This window comes from Echeneis naucrates, chromosome 18 (assembly GCF_900963305.1).
Source record: "Echeneis naucrates chromosome 18, fEcheNa1.1, whole genome shotgun sequence".
Lineage (NCBI taxonomy): Eukaryota > Metazoa > Chordata > Actinopteri > Carangiformes > Echeneidae > Echeneis > Echeneis naucrates.
Window position 1 is genome coordinate 11,793,451 of NC_042528.1, and position 20,911 is coordinate 11,814,361.

Genomic DNA, 20,911 nt, shown 5'->3' on the forward strand with positions numbered 1-20,911 from the left:
CTGTCAATGCATAAAGGAGGTGAAATTCAATGTCAAGGTGGTAATGTTAATTGTTCCTCTTGAAAGTGGCCATAAAGTTTATAAAAACAAAAAAGCTGCACTCCAGAACACTTTATCCATAATTTACACTTAACTAACTTCACTTGCGAAAAAAAAACAAAAAAGAAAAAAAACAAAAAAAAAAAAAACAAACTTTTTCAGGAGGAATTAACTGATCAAGAAAACAAATTGGGGCTGTGATATAAATAAGGTTACAGGCACATCAGGAGTGTTATATTTTATTTGGTCTTATCTCTTTTTAAGCTTTTCACTTTTTTTTGTTTGTTTGTTTGTTTGTTTTTCCACAGGTTAAAACCCATTATAATAGTCAAGAGAAATAAAAACATTTTCACATCTGTATACAGGAAAAATCCTCTCGACACACAATAAAAACAGTTGATTAGGCCCAGCCCAGTGCGAGATTTCACAAAAATGCAATAATAACACATTTTCAAAGCCCGACGACTGCGAAAACCTCTCACTCACAGGAGCAGAGGCAGTTCTCAGAGATGTAAAAATTGAGGCCGAGGCAATGCAATATTTGCGTTATCACATCACCTAGGTTGTAATAAAACAAACAAAAAAAAAAAAAACAACAAAACAAACAAAAAAGAAAGACATGGAAATGAATGTGGAACAATTACATTAAAAGCAAATAGATACAAAGACGGAAGAGGAAGTCAACCTTGTCAGCCACTTTAAGGTAGTGACAAAATCCTCATCTCCATCTAGCAGTTTTATGCACATTAAGTTCAGTATGGGTGCCCCAAGGGCACATTAGACTGTAATTTGGGTTTGGCATTTTTGCTACACACAAAAGAAACAAGATTTCAAGCTCTACCAGGCAATTCTCTTGAATTTTCTGCTACACAAAAATGACTGGGAATCATTTTAATCCAGATTTGGTCATGTTGGAAAACTGGAATGTAAAGTTACAATGCCTCTTGTGATGCACCCATACATGCATTTGTTAATACTCCAGTGAAAACCTATCAAAAAGTTTTGTTCATATGAAGTAATCAATTAATCAATCAATCCATCATCCTAATGTAGACTGTGTCTATGGCCATCTAGAAAGAGAAACATTTTTAATCCAGTGTGTAAAAAGATGGCCATTTATAAATATCCATTTTTCTCCTATTTATACACTTTTTAAAATGTCTTTAGCTTGCTGGTAGGAAGCTGTCAGAAAGAAAGCCTTTAAAGCACCATGATGCCGTGAATAAAACAGATGTGACCAGTGAGTCATGGGGATTTGTACCATCCAAAACCATTTAAATTTTCTTCTATGAATCATTTAGAGTCCAGTTATTTAAGCCAAAGCATGAGCACCTGAGAGAGACCATCTATCGTTAAACACCAAAAAACCACAGTCAAATGTTTTACCCTGAACGGTATCTACCCCCTGGAAGACGTTAGTCTGGTGCATTCGTCTCAGCCCTGATTTTTAAAGCAGGAAAAATAACTCGCTTCAATGATAGTTGCATCACCAAGCTTGAAAAGATTGCACATGTATTGCTTTCAGGTCTGGCTCTGGATCATTCAACCTAACCTGTAGTAGGAGAGTTGCCAAAATGATTATTACTATTACGTTCCTTTTAGTTGCGTGAACTAAGTAAAATAATTTTCCTGACTAAAGCAGAAATCTACAGAGTGAAAAAAACTCAAAAGGTAATTAAGTGTCAATAGCTTGGCAGAACAATAATCACAACCAAGGGCATGCTGTACGCTGTTGAATGAACGAGGGGACATATGTTTGGGCCCTCAGCCTTAATATCCTCATAGATGATCCATGTTATGTTATGTTACCTTCAGCTTTGTCGGAGAGCTGTAGTTGTGCTCTTAGAAACCTGTTTGGTCTCCCTTTCATGCTTTTCACGTTTTGTTGTTGTAGAAAAAGAGGGCAACAGATGGTGACCTTGGATGCATAGATTGAAAAGAATGAGTAATAATATTCACATATTGAGACTGAGCGTTGGCGCAACACACCTGGTGGTGACCACCACAGGCATGGCATTTTTCCATCCCCCCACTATATCCCTGTGCAGTACAATAAATGAAAGGTCATATTTGATCATTTTGTCTCGGCCTGTTAATGCCAAACAAAGCCCTGGGCAGGTGCTTAAGATTCATATGATCCTGAATAACCAATAATGTGTCTTTGGCTGTGAAACGAGTGAAAATGAAGCTGATGCACAGAAATGTTTGTAAAATGTACATAATTGAACACACAAGTAAGCAAAGGTTAAATAAAAAAAAAAGGCTGGGGGGAGAGGATTTGTCAGGTCTTGATTTTGTTTTTCGAAATTTACTGTTCACTGATCCAACAAAGTAAGGTTTCATCAATAAAAACAATTTAAGGGTATTCAGAAAGTTTCCTTCTACCTTTGAAATATCTGTTTTCAATTTTCGCCTTAACCACAATTGAGAGAAAATGTTTTAACCACAACTTCAGTGAGTCAATAATACAATCCCCTCGCGACTCCTAGCTTCCTTAAAATAATCAGTATGAATGGTTATGTATTTGCACACTATGCTCTGTTACTAAACTGCAGGTGCTAAAACAATGCCAGGGGTTTTTATTTCCTCTGCAGTAACTAAGATTCTTATTTCTTTCCTGAGGGCCATTCAGGAACAAGATTCAGTCTCTCAATGTTGTTTAATACAATGTAGCCCAAAGTCACAATATTTTACTGCTTTTGTCCTGATTCACAAAAGAAATAAGGAAGATTTATACAATGGGCCCCTAAAACAAGCAAAATCTTAGCTGCCAAATGTTTTTAGACAGCTCAAAAATGTTCCTAAATAGATCAAGTTGTAATCTTATTATTCAGGTAATACAAAGTTGTGTGACAAATAGGTCTGGCTAGTTTCCATTTTTAGCTAATATTAGTTGGGAAGGGAAATTGATATTGTGTTGAGTCAGTTGAGTCTTCAGATAAGCTAGTAAACCACACAGCTCTGAAAAGAAATTTAAAATGAAGAGTGAAGATTAAACAATCCAGAATGGGGCCATTTTTAAAGTTTTTTTTGTTTGTTTGTCTTGTTGTCTTTTATTGCTGGTGTTAGTGAGTGGTAGCTGGTCAGCATACTAACATTAGCAATGGCTTAAGGACTTGAAGATTTAAATTCCTTTTTGCTCTATTTGGATTATCTAATTCACAATATTATTTGGATTTGTATAATTAGCATTATAAGGAGATGAGCTCTGTGAACTTTTAATTTAGAAATTATGATTGTGGCAGGCTTGTGCTTGCATCTATTACTTTCAAAGTATACAGTTGAATTAGAATACATCAGACGATCAGTGTGATTATTTCACAAAACCTAATTAAGCATCCATTGGTAAACCCAGGGGATGGTGGAATTAGGCTACACTTGGAAACCGACAAGCTTGTAACATGTTTTTTTTTTCTCCACTTCTGGACAATGGCTGTGATTTTTCAGCTCTGAAATAAAAACAACCACCTCTCACACACAGACTCTTAGTGTGATGAGGGAAAGGGCATCGGGTTCTTCCATCACGGTGTTTCATTAGCTTATATTCATGTAACGTATTGACCATTTGCCATTCACTGATTAGGGGCAATGGGCTGAGCTCAAACTTTGAAATAAATCATCAAATCATGTCTGCCTCTGTGGAGCTGATAGGGAATCACTGGTGGCCGGCCAAATGCCACTTTTTCCTCGTAAAAAATTCACTTCCATTCTGTCAGTTTGTACTGTGGACATGCTGATTTGCAATGATGGACGATGCAATACCTGGGAGAACAGACCATCACAAATATCCCTAGTCTCTATTGAGAGTCAGCAGCTGTCAAGGTGACCACTATGGCTCCTAAATCTGGCGGGCAAAACCAAGAAGCAGTTGTCCCTGTCCAGATAAAACCTCAAAATGTGTTCCACTTATGTGCAGATAAAGGTTTGTCAAATTCTTATTATGCCTTAGGAGATAGGAGCAAATTGTTATATAAAAAATAAGCACATATTCGACTATTGTGACCTATTTGCATTAGGAAGGCTTGTCACCACTTAAAATACCTTCACATGTCCAAAGCACACTCACTGCTGTTTTTGTAAGTAATATTTTATGTAGTCAGCTAGTCAGTGTGCGCACCCTTGAGGCAGGCGATGCTTTTCAACATCAGTTCTGTGGGAAAATTAAAGGTCTAGCTCCAAGAGAACATAGAGACAGAACATGAGTGGCAGGTTGAAGTGGATACTTGACACAAACCGTGAATTTGTGACAGAAATAATCTCAGAGACATTTCAATCATCTGAACTTCCTTCATGTGCCTTTTTTTTCTTTGCCTCACAAAACTCGGGTTGACAATAACAGCTATCTATCTAAGAGCTAATGACTATCAGAGGACTGCTCTTGTGAGTCAGAGGCGAAGGAATAACTCATCCATTGCAACGCCTGTAAAATATTGGTAGTGAGAACAATATTAAACATCATCCATGAAAGGAAGCCACATGACTATGTCCAGATGATTGCCAGTGAGATTGAACCAGGGCACAATCTAAAGCAACAGAGTTAGTTATTTAGGTGGCATATTGAATGTACTCTTACTTCACAGCTGTATTCATTTACAAGATCCATCCAGTTGAGGGAAAAATTAAGAAAATATCGACTTTGAAATTATAGCAACCCCCTGTTGAATTCTATTAATATTTCAAAGATCCAAAGGAGGAAGATTTGCCTGCTTAGATCGCTTCATGTGTGTACCTTTGTAAGCCCACACAGCTGTTTTTCTCTGTACACGTGTTGTTGAAATCAAACCCATTTTCAGGGTTATAGCTTTATATTAAAAAGGTAGATTCCATTTCATATGTCATAACTTCAAGAAGTTTACACAGTAGTATGGGGAAGAAAAGAAAAAAGCACCTTAAATTCCAAAACAAAGTATGAAGTGTTATGTCCATTTATACAATTCATGACATTTTACCTCTATAGCAGCAGGCCTTTCATGCCAGCTTTCAGTGGGGCCATTCAAAACAGGACTGTCAAATCTAGCTTGCTTGGAACATACTGAAGAACCACTGTTTCCCGTTGTTACCACTTGGATGTTCAGTAGATGATGAACAGACACTTTAATGTGCAATACAGACATCTAATAAAGCTCTTGTTGCAATTCCAAACAAATTCAATTGACTCTGTTAAATTAGCTCTCCCGAGTAAATGGACTTGCACAAATACCATTTCTTTTTCACGGTCAGAAACCTGGCTGTTATTGAACTGAATGCTCTGCAAGTGTTCAGGACAAAACTGCCCTCAAGAAAGGTTTCCAGGGATGAAGAGAGCAGGGCAGTAGGAGGAAGAGGAAAAAGAAAGAAAGAAAGATAGAAGGAAGGAAAGAGCGAAAGACAGCTATATTTCACATCACCTGAGGGGGAAATACATAGAAAAAAGTGAGCCTTGACAGTGAAGATTTCATTCGCTCGACAGCTTAGCAGCCCGTGGCAAAGGAGGGAAATAGAACAGAAGCAAATGGCGACAGCTCAATCTGCTTCTGAAACTTAATGTTAAAAAAGGCACCCGGCTTCAATTGAGACCAATGCAAGGAACGACTTGATACCTTGTGAGGAGGATGCGGGGCATTTTCATGATGTCGGAGCAAATTAATTAACCAAATATCTGAATGCTTTGTTAATGTTCCCTGCCCTTATCAAGAGGCTAATTATCACTATCAGCCTCCTCTATTTGTCAGTAGGCTTATTAGGCTAATCTCACAGCTTTCCCCCTTGGGACACAAGGTTTTTGCTCTTGATCAGAACAAAGCTGTCACTGCCTTCCAATGACACAGTGTCAGCGATGAAGCCAATCAGTATTTGTACCTTGTAATGCTCAAGTAAAGACACAGTGAACATGTGCAAGACGGTCTCATTTCAGTTGCTAACATGCTTAGGCCAACACCAATTTTGGTAATTGGCAACCAGCTGACTGCCATGTTGAAAGAAACCAGTCCTGGATCAACATCAATGCGTGATGTTCAACCGATTCCAGGAGCTATTTTTGTGATGTATTTGTTGCTGTAGCCACTTTCACTCAACTTGCCTCACCTCGTATATTTCTCATGGTGCATTTGGAAAAACATCTTAAATTTAGTATTGAAAACAACTTTTGCTGTTTCTGAAGCAAAAGTGCAGAGCAAAGAGCAGGTTTTTTAGATGTTACTCTAGTGTTTTGTCACCAGTTGAGCTGTTGGCATCTGATATTTCTCTGTAGTGATTTTTGTTTTCTGTGTTTTAGCTCAATCCTGGAATTTTTCAGCTGTACTTCAACATGACATAACAGTTATTAAGAGAATTCTAACAGATCTGTTGGTCAAAATGAAAACTGTCAAAATGGTTAAAGATGGATTTTGTGAGGAGGAGGGCGAGGAGTAGAAGCTCTGCTACTGCTGCTGCTCTCTGGTTTTGCAAAGCCAGCATACATCTCACAAGCTTCTGAAACATTTAACAATGATTATTGCATGATCTATCGGCACCTTGTTGTGGGTGTAATATGAGTAGATGAGAAGATTAATATCACTCTCATGTCTCTCAGAGGATGGTTAGCTAAGATCACCACAAAGACTGGATTAAGTGATGAAGGTAATGATTTTATCAAAAAAAAAATAAATCAATAAAGCTTCCAAGGATACCAGTCTTTGTACTAAGCTAGCCAGCTAGTTGACACCAAATCTCCATGTAATAACAGAAAGATGTTGGAATCCAATGACTTATCAGACGGATATTAAATTGTAGTTGGACATGAAAATCAGGCTGATGCTAATGTTAAAACCAATCGATGTGGTCGTTTGTTTTAGAAAAAGAAAATTGTGGATCAATTTTGAAGAGATACAACATTTTCAAAACCAGAACAGTAGTTTTTTGAGTTCAACATCTGGAGGTTTCGCGATCAAAGGCCTTGTGAAATTGTCGGCTGGCTTTGCAAGTTAACTCCTGCTCTGGTGGATTGTACAAGCGAAGTATTCAACAAAGCATCTATTTCTATGTACTCTATATGTTTGCCAGTTGCCAATACTAATTTTTGGTTGAACCCTCCTAAAGCATCAGATGGTTGATGATAAAACAGCCAGGATAGTGACAAAGATGTCAAATAAGCATAGTAAAGCACATTAAAGTTATCTTTAAATACTGTTATTGACTTGTCTCAACTCTCTGGGTATTGTCCAGTGTGGTAAACCCACCCGTCTGACGCTCTGCAGAGGTAAAAACAACTTTGTAGAGACTCTTTGTCCCAGCTCTGTCACAGTGGCATTCTTTGGCATATGAAGGGAATGCAGATGGCCCCCCCCATCTTGCTCCCTGTGCTCTTTTGCCTGCCAGCCCAATGAATCTGTCCAAACTCTGGCATTTTCCTTGGAATGTGTAAGGAATGTTATCTGTTTCCAAGTGGAATGCTTGGGTCTTAGTTTTGTCTTGGATTTCACATCCGCTGTTTTCTCCCAAAATGCAACAGGCAAACACTGTTTAAAAAAAAAAAACAAACTGTAAGCTTCCTGTGAACATTGAGTCTAGACGCATGTGCACGCGTGTGTCTAGACGACATTTTCCACAGCAATGTTAAACTGATTTGCAAATTTAAGCCAAATTCATAGCATTTTCCCTACACAACAGATTAAACATTCAAGGCACCTTGAAAAGATATATATTAAAAACACTTCACAAAATAAGGCACTCCAATTTTCCATTGTCCCCGATGCTTTCAGTCTGCAGAGAGGTAGAGGCAGATGAAGCTGTGCGAGTCACCTTATCTACCTCTGCATTATCACAATGCTTCAAAGGTAGGGGGAGATGAAAGCAGGTGATGTGAGCAGTCTGATAAACTGTGAAGATGGGACTATAGATCTGTGTTCTGCTCCTTCAAAGCAATAGAGAATCAAAGATAGGCAAGGAAGATGAAATGGGCACCATTTTTTGGTTCGTAGGTGACTATACCACAATCCAATCCTCTCCTTTAAGATATAGGACATTGTAATAGAAATGATCCTGGACTGTACTCCTGTGAAAACAAACTCACTTTTGAACATCCATAAGTGAGACTCAGCCTCTTGCCACAGGCAAGGCCGGGTTTAGAACCTGTCATCTCTGAGCTGCGTCGGGGACTTAAATGGCTTGAGCCCCAGTGTCCTGCGGGGGTGAGCTCTCTCTTTGGTGCCATCCAGGGGTTTGCTGCAGGCTGCCCAGCCCAGGTCGATCAAGGGTGAGTCAGCCGGGTTGAGAGGTGCTATGCGGTAAGAGGGCAATGTAGGTGAGCCGTTGGTGGAGCACGGGGCAGAGCGGGATGTGGGAAAGGGAGCCAAAAAAGGGTCAAAGGGTGATGCTGTGTCCGAGTTGTTTGAGGGGTCAGCTTTTAAGGCAAATGGATCACAGTCTGGGGATGGGAACGGGTCACAGTTGGTGAATGGGTTGGTAGGTGAGGGCTGGTAGCTTAAAGGGTTGCAGTCTGTACGGTTAGGGCTGCGGCCTCCACCTGTGTTCCCACCGCCTGCTGAGATGAAGCTCCAGGGGTCAATGCGGGGTCGGATGGGAGATGGTCGAGGCCGGGGGATGACGCTGACCTCCAGGCGCCGGGTTTTTGGGCTCCAGAGGGCAGGGTTGGGGTTGAGAAAGTTGGGCACTACAAGCTTGTGATCTGATTCCTGTGTGTCTTGGCACAAAGGCAGGTCCAAACCTAAAAAAAGAAGAAAAAGAAAAATATTGAATGGGCATTCCAGCCATTTACAAATACAATTAATATCGTAGTGAGTGAGAGTCAAAGACTACAGTTATTTTCTCATATTTCAACTGTGAAACATATTTTTTAGGGTTAGTCCAAGTCCCCATGGTTATAAGTCCACGCCTGTATATTTTCTTGGAGTACGGGAAGCTTTTAAACAACTGTTCTCTCTAGTTAAGTCCATGGACTAATCCCACCATTTAAGACAAGGATGATGCAAAAGATAAATATTCAAATGATTAGACATCTTTATCACCCTTTCCTCTTCTTTGTTTCTTGAAGAGGTTTTAATTCATATTCAAACAGCTTTAGATTTGCTCTGGCATTCTTTGATGTATTTCCTGTCCAATCAGATTCCTGGTGTAGCTGATCCAACTGGAAACATGAGAGTTATATATCACTATTTCAAAAAGTAATGAACTTTGGCACAATTTGTCGACAGTAAGTATAACATAGTGTTGTGTAACTAGATGACAAGGCTGCAAGGAGAAAACTTGTGTAAATTAACTCTGACAAGAACATTAAACTCAGAGTAAATCAGCTTGAATGAACATTTGCTGTTTCCAAATGTGACGCGTCTGCCAAATGCCATTATTGACAACAGAAACTCTCTGAGCATGCTAAGCTATTCAGCTGACAAGAAAGAGCAATCAGGAGTCACATGAGAGCAGACGAAAACGCCAGTGGAGGAACCCAGTGAATTCATCTCTCTTTCAAGCAGCCATTCACAGCCAGCAGCCTTGTGGCAGTCTGTCTCTGCATCCTAGTCTGAGTCATCACACTCAATTAACATAATAACATGTTTAGCTAAAACACTTGCTGTTTAATTATGTGTGGCTTTTCGCCTCAGCGTGCCCAACGTAACGACCGCATGCGGTTTGCGAGATCTTGGACATTTTGTCTGCTCCGTATATGGGGGCAGAGCTGTAAGAACCACTCTGTGGAGAATCAGAAGCTTTGTGAGACAAACGGACCAGATATAGAGCATGAAATGATACCAGGGGGCACTCTTAAAGCCCTCGTAAAGCCCACTCGTTCCCAAAACAACCAATACTCAAGTCTTCGTCATTACAGCTATAAAATGTCAGTGCTTCTAAGAAATGCATATTAGTCTTTGTGAAAAACATGTACTGTACCAGGGACTGCTGCTAGTATGCAGATCATGCCTATTTAGCATGATGCTTGAATTAAAACCAAACATGATATGATAGAAATAGAAGTAAATAAGCACTAAGCCCTCTTGAATTTTTGTTATGTATGTATCCTTTGCATATAACATGAACCTCAGCTCAAACTGCAGTGTAAATAACACCCATGATGCAATGCAGAGCTGCAGTCAGACTCCCCAAGCCCCAGTCGAGGCAGCCAGAGAGACTCTGCGGTGTCAGTGAAGTCAAAAACAGATTACAGGAAATTTTTAATTTGAGACTTTGAGGTTGTGCGGCCTCAGCTGCACCGCCTGATGGTCTGCATTCATCCCCAACTTTGCAACAAAAGAAAATTGTGTCTCAAAAGATTTGGAAAGAATGGTAGATGGAATGCTAGCTTTGCTTAGGAAGTATTAGCTGTGAAGTATGGAGGGCCAGCTGTTACCTGAGATATTCAAATCACTGACGACAAGCTTTGATGTAAATTAAAAAGCTTGTGCAGCACTGAAGCCTGCTACTGTGCCAGAAAGATCATGCTCAGAAAAAAGGTACAGTTTGCAAAATGGAGGTCCATCATTCCAGGTGCAGTCATATCCAGTTTCAGTATAGGACCAACTAAAAGATGGTCACTGCCTTTGCATGAGAATAAAAATATAGATCTAATCTGGAGATGAGACTGTAATTTAATGATTAAATTGGCTTGGGAAAGTGATTCAACTGTATATACCATTAAGGCTCATTCCTAACTGTTGCAGCCCGGGTTCAAGTCCGACCCATGGCCCTTTGCTGCCCCTCCTACCTTCCTGTCTCTGTCACTGTCACTACAATGAAATAAGATTTGAGCCCATAGTAGGGGTTGCACTCAAAAACCACTGGATTTCCTGCACTTCCATAATACATCTCATACCCTGCTGCCTTTTAAGTCCCACCCTTCATTCACATCAAGTGCACCATTTTTAATGCTCCAGCCATGTGTTACTATTGCTCCTGCTGACCAGATTACCGATTTTTAAAATTGATGAAATGTCATTTACATGAGAAACTGATTCAGACTCACCCAGCTGAGTGGTGTGCAGGCCTTCGTTGGACCTCCTCCTCCTGTCTACTCTGTGATCCCAGGCCTCACAGCCCAGCTCCCCATTACTAGAATGGGAACTAGGCATCCATTCACCTTCGCTGGCCTTTTCCTGGTGCGCGGGGGTCCTGGGAGTCTGTGGACTGTGTGGTGTGCGGTGACGACTACTCTCACGGGGATTTGGTGGCGGTGGAGTCAGGGGCAAGGGCTTAAGTTCTTGGCACTGCAGAGCTAAGTCCAAGAATGGTCTGGGAAGTGGCTCAGAGATGGAGAAGGTGATGAGATCATCAACTACTGGGGGTTCTGAAATTAGGGGTTTAGGGGAGGAGATCTCCAGTTCTAGGGTGGTGCGGTCCTCTAAGGGAGGGGGGTTAGTTCGAGGAGGCACCCTTGGGGGCATATCAAGGCAGCGACCCAGTCCTATGGAGGCCAGGAGGGAGCCACCACCAAGTAATGCCCGGTGGGTGCTCTTAAATAGGCCACCAAAGGAGCCCCTCTCAGGCCTGGGTGAGCCAGCAGGGGAGGAACCCCCTTCCTCACTGCCCGAGTCTCCCTGAGGTAGAGGAAGCCGCATGCTGTCCTTCACTGAGGATCCTGAAGAGAGAGTTTTCTTTTAAAGTTTTAGAAAGACAGAAGCAGTAAAAAGAACATTCAATGTATTAATTATTCATTTAGCCTCTATTTATAATTCACTTTCATGCCAGTGTGAAATATAATGTTGGCTAATGGAAGACGCGTCGGACAATTAGGATGGTGATGGAGGGTGTCAGATACCGTTCTGTGCAGGAGGAGGGGTTGGGGTGCAGGGTCTGTACTCCTCAAAGTCATCCTTGGACTCCCCATTCTCATTGCTGTCTGATTCCAGCAGCTTCGCTCTCATCGAGAGACTGCAACGGAAAATGACAAGAAATTAAAAAAAAAAAAATTTTAAATGTAACTTTTAAATCTTGACATTGAAAGAAAAAGAAATTCCTATTGTACCTGCTTTCCTGGGGACTAAGGCGCAGGACTTTAGGGCTTTTGGGACTTTTTGGGCTCTGAGGCCTCCAGTGTGGGCCCAACCGCAGGTCTCCATTAGCTTGTTTGAGAGAAGCAGCCTCTAGGGGCCAAACTGGGCTCAGCCCAAAAGTCTTGCTGTTGTCACTGGGACTGACTGCAGATGAAAATAAAAGAAAATAACATGTGGAAATTAACATTAGCTCAAAAACATCACGGTGCATGCTACCTAGCTGAGGTAAGCATATTTAAAAAGCACCTTTCACAAACAGCTAGGTTAGAACCACATTTATCTCCAACACAGGGACATTTAACTGAATCCAGCTAAAGCCAGAATTCATGACACTTCAATACCTCCTGATTTCCTCTTAAAATGTGTTAATACTGTCTCACCGTGTGGAGTTGGTCTCATGGGTAAACTCCAAGTTGTTCACAGAGCAGGAGGGGTGACAAGGAGCCAAAAACCCCTAACCCCCGTCCACAACTAGCTTGTGTACACAATCAGTGTAAACAACCAGCAGTGATCTACTACATGTGCTGCATATATAGGTGTTTGGCTTCCTGTCACTCCATCCAACACACAAAAGTCAATCACAGGCCGCAAAAATCTTTATGGAGTCTTGTCAAAGTCGCAACCAGCATGTTAAATCAAAGCAAGACACAAAAGCAGAACATGGGCACAAATGAAACATTTCAAGAAGACTTTATATGATGCACAGTAAATAGAATGCTCTTACCAACTAAAGCATACGCCGCTTTATGGTCTATTTTGTATTGCAGAAAATCTGATACTACAGATTGACACTAGATACTCATTAAGAAGAGGTTTACTTAGCTAATGAATCAAGTGAAAATTACGCTAGTTTTTACCTAGAGTTCAATACATTCTGACTTTTCTTTAACTCCCCCGGGGTCATTACATAAAATGCAATTTTAAGGTCATTCAGCATCATCTGCTCAACATTAACCATAAGCTGCTATAAATCAGACTTCTATGCAGTTTAACACCACATATGGTATAAATGAAATCACACTTGATTAGCACTGCTCAGACTCAGGTCTCCACCGATTAAGCATCTTCAGTCTAATTTAATTCTCTTCAATAAGTGACGTCTGGTTGCAAGAAATAAAAATAAAAACTACATAAACCTGAGCAGATTAGATACAATGTAAAAGTTTTAGTACCAATATGACCCTGATAACTGTAGTGATCAGTAATAAATGGTAGAATTGTACTCATTCACTGTCAATACACTGATGTGCATGAAAATAAATAATAATAATAATACAGAAAGCATATAATGTACAGTTTTTTTGGATATTAAATAATTAATAAACATGAATGACATTAACAGTCTGGCACTTTGTGGTAATGACGCTCAAACCTTGATTTATTAGCCTGCACCCTAGTGTAATGCACTGAGGTAGACTGAACACAATGGACTCGATACACTGTATGTCCTTGATAGAGGTCTGCGCCATACTGAGCAAATTTTCAAATTTTATGTCTAGTCACATTAGATTTAAAAATAGAAACTAATGAGGAGAGGTTCTCCCACTATGTGTTTTTAATTTACAGGTGCTATCACGCTGAAACCTGATATAAACATTGAAACACCAGCCTAAGTTAAAGAAAGAATTGCAAGTTTCATATCCTGTCAACTGCCACGTCAATGTTTTTACTGATGTGATAAGGTTTTTGCTGTGGCATAATTTCAGTACCACTTTTTATCAAGGTATCTAGGTAGGTGTAGTATATACATGTCATGATGCTCTTGTTATGACAACACTGTTTTAGAGCTGCTACTTAGTTTCACTGGGTTGTGGTGCTGCTTATTCCCAGTGGTGCAGGTCAATTCAGTTCAGCTTCAGAGAGTTGAATATGTTCCTCAAATGTACCAGTTGTTTTATTTTATTTGGCCTCTGCTACATTGGAAACCTGGCTCATGCTCCGCTACACATTGTTTTTCAGGGCAAGTACAGAAGTCAGTTGGCCGTGTCACGGTTTCTAATTTATCAAGACCAAACAGTGGCTTGGGGGGAAAAAAGAATTCCCCTTCCTTTTTCCCTCAATGTCTGCTATTGTCACCCATCTCTTCTACTAATCATGTTCACGTTAGCACTTCTTTTATCTAGAATAGGCAAGATGACAATCCTTTACTGCTATATTTCTGCCAGTTCTGGGATGTATTGATAGCAGGCATGGCAGCACTTTAAGCCAAGCTAATGTAAGCATGCTAATAGGGGTTAGCTTACAGGGGCTATACCAACATGCAAATGATAAGATAGATTTTTAATGTGTTGCGACGCTTACACAATAGCGAATTAGCTCTGAAAACTATTTATTTGTCATCAACCATATACCAAAACGAAAAGTTAAACTGATGACCCGATGGTGGTAGATAAATAATTTCTCCAGTGGAAGTGGTCTCAAATTTTTGGGACAACTTACTTTCAAGTAAATTATAAGATTAACTGGATGAAGAAGCTATCTTGAGGGCGGAGGTAAAGGAAAGGCCAGGGAAAGACCAATGTCAGCAGAAGTCATTCTTTGAGGACATCTGTCCCAAATTTCCTCCCATTCCATGCCAAAGTGGTGGGTTGGCCAACCGACAATGCCATCCCTTGAGCTACACTGCTACCATGACTTAAACAGACTGCATTTATATTCAAACAAGCATGTAGCATAAAATGTAGAGGCATCAGCTACTGGAACTGGAGGTTGTTTGTTTTGTTTTGTTTTTTTTTACATGATTTTCAGCCATATCCATAATCTGTTATACTGAAATGAAACTATTCCAATCCCATTGTTCAAAACTATTATGTTTTGATCAAATTCAGCAAACTTTGATAAGAAACAACAAAAAAAAGACATTGTGTGTGTATTATTGTTATTTGCAATACTAATTTGTATTATTCATAAGAAAAACCTTCCTGGGTTTTTGTTGACTTAAAGCAGTAATTTTGGCAGCTTTTTAGACACAAGTTTGAAAGGGCCCAGCAATAAATCACTGCCTGCTACTGAGAGAGTAAGCATTAATATCCACTAAACACATTTTAATGACAAGCACACTCGTGGCCTGGTGATAGCCATTAAGGAGAGTCATTAGGAGGTAAAGAAAACCATTCCTCTATTTAATGAATAAATGAAGCTGCCAGATGTTTTGGATTTACTAACCACTTTTGCAGATAAACGTTTCACCACAATTTGTGCTTTTATATGAACCCTCGGTGGTAATTGTTTAGAAAAATCCTGTTCACTGCCTGTTGCTGCGCCACAAATTTCCTTTTGGGTTTGGTAAAAACGCCCTGTGACCTACTGCCTACAATTTCCCTTCGAAGGGAAGCAATCTTGTTTGTCTAACAGCCTGACAAGCAGAGGAGTGTTCTAAATCTCTGCCGCTGCTGAAACCCTTCTCAACCCCTTCTCCTGGAGCAATGAATTCCACCTAGCTTATTTTTAATTCAGTCAACCGCACTGTAGCTGCTTCATGCATATAAAACTGTAGACTTTCTGCTTGGAAAAATACAGCTCAATGGCTCCCCCTACTGCAGACTCAGGCCAATTGCAGACAGGGGGAGCAGAAGAGGGCTGCAGTGGACAAAGGCTGTGGAGAAGTGCTGAGCCACTCAGAGGAAGTCAGATAATATTTAGACTGGAACAGACTATTGAAAAGGGAAAAGGGTGTGTGTGTGAGAGAACAGTAAGCCAGGGAGGGGCAGAGAGAGCAAGAGGGGGGCCCGCAGGGAAACAGGGGAAGACAAAGAAGATAAGTGGGTGGTTGAGAGCACATGAAAGTGAGCATTGGAAACTGAGAGATGTAAATTGTGAGCTTGCATCCAAGAGGGCCAGAGATAACAATTTTTTTGGAATTCTAAATGTCTCTGGAAACACAAGCCCATGTGTGAAGTAGAAGTGAATGCACTCACGTTGGATTGCCCGTAAACGTGGGGGGAAGGAAGGTGAGGAGCCTGAACCCAGATCAGGAGAGTTGCGCCTCTTTTCCGGGCCTGGGGAGGCTTGGACTGTAATTTTATGGATGAAATCTGGAACACACACATAGACATAGACATATATAACCAGCAAGACCATCACCAACACTGATTTTGAAGATCTTAAAACCTTTTCAGCTTCTTTATTGTGTTGAAAATCCATTTCTTTACATTTAGATTGCAAATTGCTGTGCTATATTTGACTGTGAACATCTAGCTAGTAACTGGCATCTGACAAATTCCAACTACCTAAGTCTGCCAAATACAAGCTACAAAGATCAATTGATATCAGGAGGAAAAAACTATGAATATTTTTGTGAATTTGTGACTTAATCATTGATGCCATGAAAATTATTTGTTTCGAATAAATTATGTGTAAATTCATTGAATTAGGCATTCAAACTGCTTAATCCGCTCTTAAATAATGTTCACTTAGTCTGAAATATTTTTTTTTCCTTCTGAAATTCATGAAAGGATGTAAAAGATTGCATAATAACAGATTTTAAGTGCTAATTGGGGTTATCTGATGTGAGGTTATGCAAGATGCAGATTCAGATTCAGATCAGCACTGCCCAGGTTAAGAGAAGCAGCCAAGACTCAACTCACCGTCTCAGCTGTTGAGACAGAAAGAGATAAGCGTGGGTGCACTTGTGTGTAGTGATACAGTAGTTCAAGAACGTAGTTCCATTAGACAGGAAGGAAAATTGCAGAAAATAGTGAAAACAAAGTCTCCACTCGTATTAGCTATTTTTGGTGGGCATGTTTACATGGTTAGGGTTTCTGTGGTGGTGGTGGTGCTGATGATATAAATTTAGTTAAACACATAAAAAGAAGCACTGAAGAAAAATAAATGGAGTGTTGTGCTTCTCCGAATGCACAGTTCTGTTCAGACCCTCGACTTTTGAAGCACGTTTTAGTTCAGTCCTTGGGTGATTGTCTACATCATTAGTCTGACTTTTACTTAGCTTGATCACTTGATCATGTTTTCACCACAATATCCACACAACTGTAGCTGGAAGAGGAGTGAAATGTGTAATATTTACTGACAATATCATGATATATTTTATGCTATTAATCGGGAAATGAACAATTAGCTTTGGAGAGATGCTGTAATTATTTCCAATTTAGGACTTCTGAAACCTAATAATAATTCACAGCTAGACAAACATTTTGACACTTTTTTCATGGACAATTAAATTGTGTGTTCATGATGAAATGTTGACAATTAACTATTAAATAACCAGGTGATGACTTCTCTCCTTCTCCCTCTCTCTCTCTCTCTCACAGCAAGGTTTTGATCTCACAATATCATGGACAGTAGTAATAGCCCTAGTTCCTACAACTTTATTCCATTGAGGGACACAAATTATACATGCAGGAAAGGTCACTGAAGTTTTTGAGTTATTCAAGGTTCTTTACATAACACTGTCAAAAGCAAGTGGCTATTCAGTGAACTGCAGACTGCACCCTGTCTGCTGGGCAATGGCAAATACAGTGACATGGATGGATACACTGAGAAAGAAACACAGCCCTGTGTGGCGTTTCAATAGTGCCAATTTAAAGATTACCAAGAGAGGAAGAAGCTACCAAATCTTCCCTTACCACCAAACCATGTGGATCGAAAAAAGGGATCCACTGACACTGCAGACAAGGAGTGGTGGCAGGACAATATCAAATGCATGGAAGGAACCAGGATTATGTTGACAGATGAAATTATTTCTAATTCGTTGCTATTAAAACTTGACTTTAAACAACATATACCAGCAAGGGCACAGCGTGGAGAACGGTCTAGGTCGGGCTATCTGAGACTAAACTATGACAAACTCCATGTTTTGAACAAATGGGACTTATATTTAATAGTGGAGTACTGATCAATTTGTTGAGGTTAACCATAATTTCCCCACATTCATGGAAACATTTCTGAATTTGCATCACCTAGTATTCCAGTCTGCTGTAGGTGACTGGAAGAAAGGCATTGATGCAAAGCAATGAAGAGTATATAGGACTGAATATACTTTGAATATTTCACATTCTTACCGCAAGAATTTGTGGTGGAATGATACCAACTAAAGCCTTTAACATAGATTTTTGCATGCACAGATTTTCTTTCTGCACATGGACACAATCAGAATCAGAATCAGAAAGCTTAATGAATCCCCAAAGAAACGGATTTGACGCTTCTATAACTACTTGACTAACAAAATACTTGAATTATCTGATTTTGCTGTCGTAACAGATGGTTACTGAGTCATGAGGAGAATGCCTGGTATCTAGTGCATTAAAGAAATGACCTAGAAATTGTTCTGTTGAGGATGCTTGATGGATTGCAAACTCCCCAGCAAGAGATTTCATTTGTTTCTTTCCTCTGCATGATATGAATTACTTGAATTACTCTCAGATCACAGAGCTGTGACAGGTCAAACAAAAGAACGATTAGATTAATTTTTTGCAATTTAGAAGCCAGTAATGAATGCTCACGGTCTTCTACGATTGGCTTTTAAGTTATGCATCAGATAAAACTATTTTGGTTGCTACTAATCTGAATAAATTCAGCCTTTTTAAATATTAGAAAATATCTGAGTATAAGCTATGTTAAATCCATTACAAGTTCTGTGGAGATTTCTGAGAGGGTTAGCTTTACATACAGGGGTAATGCATGCAATCCAATCCTGCTTTCTCAGGAGGAGCATGATGATCTTTATATTCCACCTCAATCTAAACTCCATAAATCTCCCATCAATCAATGCAAACATGTCATTTGCTTTAATGGGTTACCACCAGAATTTTATTTAGCTTTCATTGTTATAATTGAAGTTACTCAAATCTCTAAATGTATACTGCTTCTAATGAAAGCCGTTCATTCAGTCTCATTCAGTAATTTAATTGGTGAACTGAGATAAACCTGCTTTACTGCAACTCACTTCATTAGCAAGAGTACTGACCTGCTTATCCAATATTCCTGTTTGACTGTCAATACTCCATTCAATTGTAAACATAAAAACACAACTAAAAGGCACCTATGACAAAGGCAGAAACAGATTTACGGATTTTAAGGATGAACACTCCCATTATTGGAATGAATGTCCCAGTGATACCATTTATGATAAACCACTGGAAAAACCCATTTTTTGAAATCTACAGTACAGGCCAAAAGTTTGGACACACTTTCCTATTCATTTGAATGAGAAGGTGTGACCAAACTTTTGGCCTGTACTGTATGTTTATATGGAAAAAAAGCCCTGGACTAGAAACAAAGGTTTTTTTTAATGCATCTGACTTCAGTGGTTAGTTGCATGACACCGTGTCTCCAAACGCTGAAATTCTGTCTCTTAAAGGACAATGAAAGGGTACAGGGTGGATACTCAGAGGTAACAAGATCTACCAAAACATTAAACTCAGAAAAATTTGGCTTATCACACATCAGTTCATCCAGCTCTGACCAGCTCCCATGGACTGGTATTGACATTTTTTCCAATAAATCAGAAAGTAATTTAATAAGAATAAGAAGAATAATAATTGCTTATTCTTAAGAAGAATAAGCAACTATTTTCCAGGAACCCAAGCTTCATTTTCATTTCAGACAAAGTACATATTTACCCCCCATCTATTGGATAAAATTAATGCTTTGCCATCACCAAACTGCATTTAATGGACTAAAAATACAATGGGCACATTTGTTAAGCAGTGTTATCAAGCATTTTGTATAAAACAATTTTTAATTGCCAGAAGCATTATTACCCTTGTAAGGCAAGCTAGCCAGAGACGACTCTGGCTAGCTTGCCTTACAGCTGCCTAGCTTACTATACAGATGGAAAGCTCATTCTGTCAGTACACAAAGATGGCTCCTTGCCTTCATGGATATAACAAGCATGGGCTGCTGGGCTGCCAACAGTAAAAAAAAAAAAAAGAAAAAAAAAAAGAAACATTTCACACTGGAAACAAGTGATTATTGTTATAAAATGCTTAATTTTCCCAAACTATTGTGTATCCATTAGGAGCAGAGCGTGGGAGGGAGCGAAACAGGACATTTATCATGATAGTCATCTTCTTAATTTATGATCTATTAACATCTTACTCTCCTTCTATGATTATGTTTGAAGGCAAAAAAAATATTCTTTCATATGATTTATTCATGCCTCCTATTTTCTCAAATTAACATGCATTGCATCTGCCATTTGTAGTCATTCATTAATTCCTTCCCTTTCATATATGATTTCTCTAAGATGCACTGAATGATATTCTTAAATGACTTCTTGACTGACATCATTACATGCAGAACCAAGTGAGCACTGGTAAAGGGGAGGACTGATGAATCATTTATATTTACAACTTTAATATGATTCATGTTATTAAGACTTCATATTTCAGCTGCACGTTTCAACACTAAGGCTCCACAGCAAGCAGCTAATGGAATTAGCTACTTCATCTTAATTGACATTGATACTATTTTGCTAAGCTAGATAAGTTTCTCAATATGGACTGTGCTGCTTTCTCCTTGATACTCGCTTAGAAATCTCACTTTTAACAACATGAGACCTTTAAAAAAGTGACTTATTCTAATGGATGTATGCTATGGGATAAAGCATACATGGTAAAAGCAATGGTGAAGGAAAAGACAATAACAATAACAGTATTTATGGAAAGAACTGGAGAAAACAGAGAAGGGAGTTGGACCAAAGGAAAATAAAAACACAAGGGGAGTGGAGAAAAAAGGTGAGGGAGGGAAGGGCAACTAAAAAGAAATGGGAAAAAGAGGAGGGAGAGCACAAGAACTCAGCTAAGAGTATATCCATGAACAGGAAGTATTGAGGCGTGGTTGGCTCACTCTCCCCTCTCATCAAACCCCCACCACCACATCACTGCCCTGTCGCTGCTGGGAAAGGCCAGACCACAACACACACATACACTCCCACAGACACGCATACAAACACA

The 20,911-nt window shown here is 39.6% G+C and overlaps 1 protein-coding gene across 2 annotated transcripts in view; it reads right to left on the bottom strand.

The window, feature by feature from the left end:
• Positions 1–262: 262 nt before the first annotated feature.
• LOC115058694 (mitogen-activated protein kinase kinase kinase 11) overlaps positions 263–20,911 on the bottom strand; it is a 53,623-nt gene continuing 32,974 nt past the window's right edge. The window contains exons 6-11 of one of the 2 annotated variants that reach the window (XR_003842130.1): positions 15,917–16,033; positions 11,972–12,143; positions 11,765–11,877; positions 10,973–11,584; positions 8,069–8,722; positions 263–7,514 (exon numbers count right to left, since the gene is read on the bottom strand). Coding sequence is in view for 1 of the 2 variants with exons in the window: in XM_029526148.1 (XP_029382008.1) it covers positions 8,121–8,722; positions 10,973–11,584; positions 11,765–11,877; positions 11,972–12,143; positions 15,917–16,033 (1,616 nt within the window). In the remaining variant the exon portion in view is untranslated. Of the gene's footprint in view, positions 8,723–10,972; positions 11,585–11,764; positions 11,878–11,971; positions 12,144–15,916; positions 16,034–20,911 lie in introns of both variants that reach the window. The other variant, XM_029526148.1, reaches the window with a different exon arrangement.